At 46.1% G+C, this 9973-nt stretch overlaps 1 protein-coding gene across 1 annotated transcript; it reads left to right on the top strand.

Annotated features, from left to right (window-relative positions):
* The first annotated feature begins 9145 nt into the window (after positions 1-9145).
* LOC122365511 (abscisic acid and environmental stress-inducible protein-like) lies at positions 9146-9653 on the top strand. The gene is made up of 2 exons (XM_043336777.1): positions 9146-9163; positions 9318-9653. Exons 1-2 carry the CDS (start codon positions 9146-9148, stop codon positions 9651-9653), a joined length of 354 nt encoding a protein of 117 aa, XP_043192712.1.
* The last annotated feature ends 320 nt before the right edge of the window (positions 9654-9973 follow it).

Raw genomic sequence — 9973 nt, 5'->3', positions numbered from 1 at the left:
TTAACAGCAGTCGTTAACTAAGTCGGTACAAGTATGTACGCCGCAGCCCGCGTCTCCGGTCGGCGACTGACCCGCGCCGGGCCACCTGATCCCCGGCCGCCGCCCGCTGGGCGCCGGCTCACCGCATAGCGTGTCTCGGCGCGTCCCCGTGCGTGCCCCGACCCGACACTACCGATAAGAACGCTCCTACCTATTTTTACTTTGCTTTAAAAAGTATATTGGGAATGTGAACTTATCTATATAAAGTTGGCGTACTGTGCCTGCTGGTGGCGGGGGGGGGGGGGGGGCAGTTCCGATAAGGAGACGTAGGGCGGAGGCGAAGATGAAGGAGAGGGACAGTAACTGGTGGCCACAATGCGCTATACTTGTCACCTCTCTTTGGACGTCACAGCTCCGAGGTCCTAAAAAATTGTGTTTTTAGCAATCGCATCTCGATAACTTAATTGGCCTATACATTTCGATGAAAATTGGTCACCTTAATTGTATGCAGTCCGTACCTTTCGATGAAAATTGGTCACCTTAATTGTATGCAGTCCGTGAATATTAACCCTCGCCCCAGTGTCAGTCTGGATTTTCCACGACCTGGTATGTGTGTGTGTGTGGGGGTTGAACACCCCCCCCCCCCACTAACTCGGCTCCTGGGCCACGTAGCGACACGCGGTAAGCGGCAATCGAAAGAACGTCCAAAATAAGGACGAAAACACTTCGGTCATTTTTTGGGTCAGGTCAGAGGTCAGGTCACCAGAGGTCACCAAAGGTAAAATGTTGACTATTTCAACATTTTGGAAACTGCCAACGGCTATCTCAGGAACCGATAGAGCTACAGCGCCGCGGAAAAGCGCATTCGATAGCCCTTTACAGACCTTTCTGAGTAATGTTCTCAGATTTGACATCAGGTCAACGGTTTAACCTCCAGAGGGCAAAAACTCCAAAAATAGCCGTTTTTGCGAAAATCAGTTTTTCGGCGATAACTTTTGACTCAAAAGAGCCATGGCATTACTTTTGCCAGCATCGTGTTCCTCTCGTCGAGACGCGTAGAATTAACTATAAGTTGACCTTGAAAGGTCAACTTGAAAATTTGACCTCAGATCAAGGTCATGACCTGACCGGAAAAGGTCATGTTGCATATCAGTCGATCCGCAATGTCGAGCCGAACACATCTAAGGCGTTTTCAGCGCTCTAGCACGCCTTTATCAGAAGTTATTAGCGAAAAACTGTTAGATTCTGTTCGTGACCTGAGATGACCTTGGGGACATAACGAGGGGTCACAGTTGCCATTTTCCGGTTCAGTGTGTCAATTTTACTTACATATCGATGTTTGAGAGTGTCTAGAATGGCGTTCGTGCAAAACAGACGCTTTTCAATTTTCTCCCATTGACTTATAATGGAGAAGCCGCAAAATTGACCTGACCTTAGGTCACCGATATCAAATTTCCGAGATATACATTTTATAGATAATGTTGCTCTAATCAATCGCTGAAAGTTTCAAGGCAATCGATGAATCGGTGTAGCTATGACGAACATTCTTATTTTTTCTGAGGTGAGGTCACTTGGCGTGACCTGGTGAGCTGACCTAAGGTGACCTGGGTCTGAAATTTTCACAACATGTGCGGAAAAGATTTACAAACAGGTGTGTCAAAAACGGCGGCGCTCCGTGCCGCCGTTTTTGAGATATCTGCGAAAAACCGCAGGGGGGAGGGGGTGTTCAAACACCCCCCACACTTGGGCGCGGGTTAACAGGTTGTTGTCTGTTGATGCTGATATGAGCGTTCCTTTCAAGGCAGGACAATCCGACAATCACACAATTGCCTCTCGTTCCAACTTCCACCTATCTAAAAGAAACGACGCGCTTTACTATTGTACCAATTGTACCATACAATACGCTTGAACTATAATAAAAGTGTGAAATCGCTTATAGAACCCGTGACGGAATCAATTGATGAGAAACGTCTCCCTACACAATATAGGAAATTTGAACAAGCGAACCTTTCGTATCGATAACATTCCGGGTTACTATATTTGTTGAAATAATTCCAGTAAACTGCGCCTGGGACAGCCAGTTGTCTCGAAGGATCTTGTAACGCTGCCTCATGACAACCTTACGATGCGAGCGAGCTCCCACCTAGCACGTAAGTGTCAACGGATGTGTGTCAGATTTCAGCCAAGCATGCCCGTGCGACCAGCTGAGTCGCCGTTGCGGGCCATGGGAATCCCCATCAGTCGCGCAATAGAGGCAGTCTCGCTTCAATGTCCAATGATGCAGGTTATATTGTGCAGCATCCTGCTTAATTGTGTACAGCTGTTTGTAAATGTTATCTCATGTATGTAATGACTGATGATCCAGGTGTCATTGACTTTGTCTCTTTGACTTGTCCTTTTAAGTTTTTGGATTTTGGCTTTTTTCCTTGGGATTTTTCGTAATTTGACTTTATGTCCTGTTGACTTTTCGTCTTTTGACCTATGTCCTCTTCACCTTTCGTCCTTTTGACTTTTTGTCCCTTTGATTTTTTGTCCTTTTGACTTTTTGGACTTTGACTATATGTCTTTTTGACTTTTTGACCTTTTGACTTTTTATTTTGACTTCATGCCCGGTTGACTTGTTGTTTTTTGACTTTTTGTCCTTTTGACTTTCTATCCTTTTGGTTTTTTGGATTTTGACTTTATGTCCTGTTCGCTTTTTGTCTTTCGACTTTTGTCCTTTTTACTTTTTGGCTATTTGACTTTTTGCCGTTTTTACTTTTTGTCTTTTGACCTTATGTCCATTTGACTTTTTGTCTTTTGATTTCTATGCTAGTTGACTTTTCGTTCATTGACTTTTTGGCAATTTCACTTTTTATCTTTTGACGTTTTATCCTTTTTGACTTTTTGCCTTTTGACTTTCCTCTTTGTTGACCTATTACCTTTTGACTTTTAAGATTTTTGACTTCTTGCTTTTGACGTAATGTCTGTTGACTAATCATCCTTTTACATTATATCATTTGACCTTTTGTCCGGAACCCATACAGGATATGTCTCAACTCCAGCTGCACGGGAGATGATCAGACCGATATATCTCGTTGCGCCCTCAGGCTCCACTCAGTTGAGTGCTCAACTAGGTGTGAGGTGCTCATGCGAGAGGGAGGGAGACCGTCCTTGTGCTTACGGCGGGACCCTGCAGTGACCCATTACAAATCCTGGTGGACAATGGCAAGGGCACAGGAGTAGACATTATCAGTGACTTACGGAGAGCTTGCTACACTGAACGCATTCAGCGTAAAGCATGTCGTTCAAAAATGCGTCCCACTTCCCAGTTTCTACGGCACGCAACATCGAAGCCTGCGAAGCACGGGACTTTGAACACGTTTAACCCGCGCCCCGGGGGGGGGGGGGAGGGCGAAACGGCCCCCCTGTCCTTTTCCGTAGATATCTCTTAAACGACTGCAAATATCGTCACCAAACTTTCAGGACCCCTTCAAACGTCATGTTTACACATTCTGACCATAACATTTTTCAAGAGCCTATGATAGGTTGGCCACAGATGACTTCAGAATGACGTCATGTTCTGACATTTTCGACAAAAAAGGTTTCGCGGGAAGAACTGACAGGCCTATAGCTTTGAAGATGCAGAAAAAATGTTCAGACATAAAAGGTGCAGAATTTACAGGGCTATAGAAATACTATCTCAGATTGTCGAAATTTTTGGTTTTCAACCCCCAAAAATAAACAATAGTTTTTATTGAATATGATAGCCAAACAATCCCAAAAGTTTTCGAATTTAAAAAGAAATATGTAAGAAAGTCCCAACCGCTTGGCGCTTTCTATCTACATATCAGATTGGATACTGATACCCTTTTTGCAAAGTTTTAGCAAAAAAAAAAACTGTTCAAAATTGAAGACGTCAAATTTTCCAACTCAATTTTTGGCAATTCTAGAGCATGTAGCGCAAAACAAAGACTACAATTAGACTCCCTATGACGAGCTGCATCGAATCCATACCCGTTTTGAGCAAAAATATCAATTTTGAAATTTGACCTAATTTGACCTGACCTTGACCTGACCTTCACCAGAACATAACCTTAACTGGCCCCAAAGGTCGCCTGACCCACATCATTGCATTTGTCATAGATGGACTATGAAACATGTATCACACGACACCTCAATGTTGTGACCCTCAGTGACCTGACCTCTGTGACCTGACCTAGTATCAGTTACCTCAGATACCAAAATATGTGTTTGAGAACAATACTCCATCGACGGTTTTCAATAACATGCCTTTTGCTCGACTTTTACAACACATTTCTTGAAATGCCTGTAAACGGTGAAAATGCGACATTTGACCTGAACTGTGATGACATCAGTTGGACCGGGGTCAATGAGATTCGGTCACAAGGTAGTTCCCCGGAGGGGCTATCGAACGTCATTTGAATTTTGAAAATCGGCCGGTAACATTCCGAGATCTTAGGGGGGGGGGAGGGCGAAACGGCCCACCTACGGGTGGTAGGGTCTGCCGATAGCCCTGCGGGGCGCGGGTTAAAGATTGTCTGAGCATTTAATTCAAAAGCAGATACATGTGTATGCCTAGCTGAGGCAATATTCCCTGCAAATGTTCCGCATCAATATCGTCAACATTCGTCACCATGATGTAATCTTTTAACGACCTTAAAAAAAAGAAATTTTCTAAACGAATGTTGCAATAATCCCATGCGTGGATAAATCAACTATGCGGAAGCAAATAAATGAAACTGTGCCCCCGGTCGTTTCCTAACACTCGGAATGCCAGGTCACTGGATAGGGCGCTGCCCCAGCATCTGTTCTGGCCGCCAACCTCCGATACAATCTTTTCCGGCTGACCACTGGTGTTCGAACCTGGTTCGAACGGCTGCAGTTCGGCCTCTGTTGCAATGCGCTCTCGGTTGCAGACCAGAGGCTTCCTCCCAATGTTCTGTGCAATTATTCCGAGCGATCAGAAATGGCACAGAGAACGTGGGAATGAACGGAAACGGTGCGTGACTCCCAGCGCCGATCGGACGCACCAGGAAAAATTCCCAGGGTGAAATTTCGCAGAATGATGTCAGGGTCATTGGACAATGTAGTTGAACAGAGGGACCGTCGCACGGAACTTACCCCTAATCTGGCGAGGTCCACGGACCACGGTCGGACACGCGGCACTGGGAGGATTAGCCTATTAGTGGCGGGCTCCTGGATAACCCATCAATGCCAGCTGGGGAGGGGGGGGGGCAGTATACGCCGCGGGTTTCCTAGATCTCGAGATCAACTGTTACCCGCTGATTTTCGAAGTTGAAGCACCAATCAATAATCTGTCTGTCTGTCTGTCTGTCTGTCTGTGAATTTGGTTAAAAGTTGGCAGCTGACTGGTATTCCTAAGTTGGTTTGGTTTCGGTATTTCCCCATGGTTTTGGTTGGTATTTGTTTTGGTATCGGTATCCTCATTTTCTGTAACTGACATCACTAGTCGTCACGGATGCAATATAGGCTCAAGATGACTATCAGTCAATATTATTATGGAGAATACTCCAGTCAGGCGCTCGTCAAAACTGCCATGCTAAGAAGGGAAGAGGCACCGATCTTTCTGCACCTGTACAGTGTATAGTGTATGTATATCCCTATCTAACTACATAAGGCATATTAACCCTCGCCCTGGCAGGGCATTTTTCATAACACGGCCTGGCAGGGGGGGGGGGTCGATGCGACCCCCCCCTCGCGATTGGCTCCTATGGCACCTAGAAACACCAAATTTGGTAGGTAGGTGGGCCCCCTGGAGTTCTCGCCCCTGTGCAAATTTGGTTGCTCTAGGTCATTATTTAGGGGGGGTTTGGGGGGTATAAATGTAAAAATTTCGCTAAAAACAGGTCAAATGTTTTTCGCTTATAACTTTTGATCTAATTAAGATAGAGCAAAAAAAAAAGCACCAGTGAACTCAGCACGTCAAAGCGCGTCGAATGATATACTTTTTAGTTTGCTTAAGTGTACTTAAAGTTTTTCTTAAATTTTAAGTAAACTTAAACTAATAAATTAAGTTAAAGTTAACCAAATTGCATCATATCGCATATCATTCGATTCGGCTGATCACCAGGAACACAATGATACCATTTTTAAGCTCTAGCGTCATTATGTGCCAAGTTATCGGCAAAAACGTCATTTGACCTCAGTTGACCTCATTTGACCTGACCCATGGATAAGTACACCAAACAAAGAAGCACCAAGTGACCTGCTGTTAAGTACTGTGGTTTCAAAGCACAAAAGTGATAGAACGAAGCGGATATCTCCAGTATTTTCCGAATTTAGTATTTTCCCATAGGCTTAACATTACGACGTAATGACCTCTAACTGACCTCAGGTCAATGACCTCAAAAAACCCGAACTATATGTTATACAACGCGGTGACCTTAGCACATCCTGAAAGTTTGAAGGAAATCAGTGCAAAACTGTGAGTTGGACAGGTGCAAAAAGAAAAATGAAATTTGACCATGACCTTGTACCGGTTTTTCTGACCTGGTGACCTGACCCAAGGTCACCCGGACCTGAAATTTTCAGGTCATATGTAAAAAGGTTGCCCCATAGGCTGTGCCAAATTTGGCGGCGCTGCGCGCCGCCATTTTTACGCTATCTTCGAAAAACCTTAGGGGGGGTCGCATCGACCCCCCTGCCAGGGCGAGGGTTAACCCGCGCCCTGCTGGGGGGGGGGGGTGTTTGAACACCCCCCCGGGGGTGTTTGAACACCCCCCCTTGTGGTTTTTCGCGAATATCTCAAAAACGGCGGCGCGGAGCGCCGCCGTTTTTGGTACACCTTATCATACATCAATTCTACACACGTTGTGAAAATTTCAGACCAAGGTCATTCAAGGTCAGGTCACCAGGTCACTTGAAGTGACCTCACCTCATAAAAAGTTTCAATGTCTGTCATAGCTACACCGAGTGACCGATCGCTTTGAAACTTTCAGCGATTGCTAAGAGCAATAGTATGTACAAAATGTATATCTAAGAATTTTGATATCGATGACCTAAGGTCAGGTCAATTTTGCGACCTCCCCATTATAAGTCAATGGGAGAAAATTGAAATGCGCCTCTTTTGGACGAAAGACATTATAAACACTCCCAAACACTGAATTACAAGTGGTTTAGACACACTGAACATGAAAATGGTGTCTGTGACCCCTGTTTATGCCCTGAGGTCATCTTAGGTCACGAATGGTATCTAACAGTTTTTCGCAAATAACTTTTGATAGAGGCATGCTAGAGCGATGAAAACGCCTTAGATGTGTTCAGCTCGACGATACGGATCGACTGATATGCAACATGACCCTTTCCGGTCAGGTCATGACCTTGACCTGAGGTCAAATTTTCAAGTTGACCTTTCAAGGTCAAGTTATAGTTCAATCGATGCGTCTTGACGAGAGGAACACGATGCCGGTAAAAGTAAGCTCGTACAAGGCTTGGGTCAAAAGTTATTGCAGAAAAACTGTTTCCGAAAAAATCGGCTATTTTTTCAGTTTTTGCCCCCTGCAGGCAAAACCGTTGACGTTAGGTCAACTCTGAGAAAATTACTCAGAAAGGGCGCTAATAGGGCTATCGAATGCGCTTTTCCGCGGCGCTGTAGCTCTATTGGTTCCCGAGTTAGGCGTTGGCTTCTTGGAAATTGTCGACATTCGACCTGGAAATCGGCGAAATTTTGCCTTCAATGACCTCTGGTGACCTGACCTTTCACCTGACCAAAAAATTGACCGAAGTGATTTCCTCATTATTTTTAACGCTCTTTCGAACGCCGCCTTCTGCGTATCGCTACGTGGCCCAGGAGCCGAGTTAGAAGGGGGGGTGTTCAAACACCCCCCCCCCCAGCAGGGCGTGGAAATCCAGGACCCCCAGCCGGGCGCGGGTTAACACGCGCATCGACGGGGGTCTGCGCCAACTTCGTACCGACGGGGGGGGGGGGCGGATGACCGCCCCCCCTGATATCTCGAGAACGAAGCAAGGTAGCGACAAGCGGTAAACGGCATCGGATACGCACGGACAAGGTCTACAATTTTTACAAAGGTCATTTTCGGGTCAGGTCAAAGATGACGTCACAGGGGTCAAAAAAGTCAAAATGGTGGCCCTATATATGGAGAGAGTTTTTCTCGAATAACTTTCGAATTAGTCAAGATAGGAACAAACTAAGGGCATCATCGTGATCCTCTCGTCAATCCGCATCGAATGACATATATGTTGACCTCGAAAGGTCAAGGTCAAAGGTTGACCTCAGGTCACGTGACCTCGAGGTCATCATGTATATCATTCGATGCGTCTTGACGAGCTGAACGCAATGAGACCATCCGCGTGGCTGTATCTTGTTCCTGTACGGAGTTATTGGCAAAAAAAACCTTTGGTGACCTTTGGTAACGTCACATGACCTTACAGCTGCCCAACAGCAAACAGACCTCAAGGTAGTGAAGTTTGATCGTATATGAAGTCATGTATGGTATATGGGGCCATTCTGACCCGTTTTAGTGGTAAAAACAGGGAGTTGATTTTCCCCCCATTGACTTATAATGGGGAGGTCGAGGAATTGACCTGACCTTAGGTCATGGATATCAAAATTCCGAGATATACAAATTGTAGCTACTAATGACCTAATAGCATCCTGCGACTTTCAAAGGCCTCCGACATCTACTGTAGCTCTGGCACGGTGACAAAGTTGCAAAAAAGTGACTTGAGGTTGGGTCATTCAAAGTGACCTGGTGCCCTGACCTTGAAAGTTAGGAGGTTTAAACTTGCACACCATGTGTAAAATTGATGAGAAAATAGTCATTCCAAATTTCGCGGCGCTACGCGCCGCGGTTTTTCCGCTATTTGCGAAAAACCTCCGGGGGGGGGGGGGCGGATATCCGCCCCCCCGTCGGTGCGCGTGTTAATATGCCAAAAAGGATCTTAGCACATTCTAAATGGCCGGTTATGACTGTGTGCAATGTCCTATCTTTGTCCCACCGTAACCTGCTGTCGCCTCTACAGCGCCGTATCAGTCGGGCCCAGACCAGTTACGACACACTAGGATTTTCCTGCAGAAATCTCTGCAGCCGCGCCGCGCCGAGAAGTATAAAGGCGCACCGCGGCCGGCGGTTACCAGTCATTCAGCATTCAAACTCGTCCGGAGTTACCACCTCAGCTCATTATGAACTTCCAGCTTGTGGTAAGGGTGATCACGAACGAATAGTGAAATGTGCTATGCTTTAAAGATATTTTAGTTTCACGATACAAACGTTTTATTCACAGAAATGAGAATCGAGTACCAACTAACCAAACAAAAGTTACCACTCATACTGATCCCACTTTATCTGCTTCAGGTTGTCCTCGTCGCCGCCCTGGTGGCCGTTGTCTCGGCTGCCGGAGGGTTCAGGCCAATCAGCTACGGTGGTGGACAGTTCAACAGGGGTGGATTCAGCAACGTTGGACGCCTGAACAGCGGCTTCGGCGGCGGCGTCAGCAACTTCGGCAGCGGCTACGGCAGGGGCGGCAACAGGTTCATCGGCGGCGGACAGCGGTTCAACAGCGGCTTCAACAAGTTCAACTCGGGCTTCAACTCTGGCTTCAACTCCGGCTACGGCGGAGGTCGTCTGCTCGGCTCTGGCATTGGCGGCGGCTCCTTCAACCAGTTCCGCAGTGGCGGCAGCTACTTCTAGACGGGGACGAGGGCCGTGGGGACAAATTTGATTTTTACTGGTCTGGGTCTTGGCTAGACAGACGGATTGAATGCAACTCTACGTGATCTGATCGTGATTACCATTGGAAACAAACCAGCTTTATAAACATACACCTTAAGCATTCCTTAAATAGAATTACATCGAATAAGTTATTCTATGTAAAGTGGCATAGACTGACTAATGGGGCACGCTTGTTGTCGGAACTGCTACAAGTGCTATGTAAATGTGGATGTAATTGCAGATAGTCACAACCAGCTCATATTTGTTATCAAAGTATGTGGACAGTGTGCTTTTTATAA

This window comes from Amphibalanus amphitrite, unplaced genomic scaffold, assembly GCF_019059575.1.
Source record: "Amphibalanus amphitrite isolate SeventyFive unplaced genomic scaffold, NRLGWU_Aamphi_draft 000745F_arrow, whole genome shotgun sequence".
Classification (NCBI taxonomy): Eukaryota; Metazoa; Arthropoda; class Thecostraca; order Balanomorpha; family Balanidae; genus Amphibalanus; species Amphibalanus amphitrite.
Note: the sequence above shows the minus strand (reverse complement) of the source record. Positions and strands in the feature narration are given on the sequence as shown.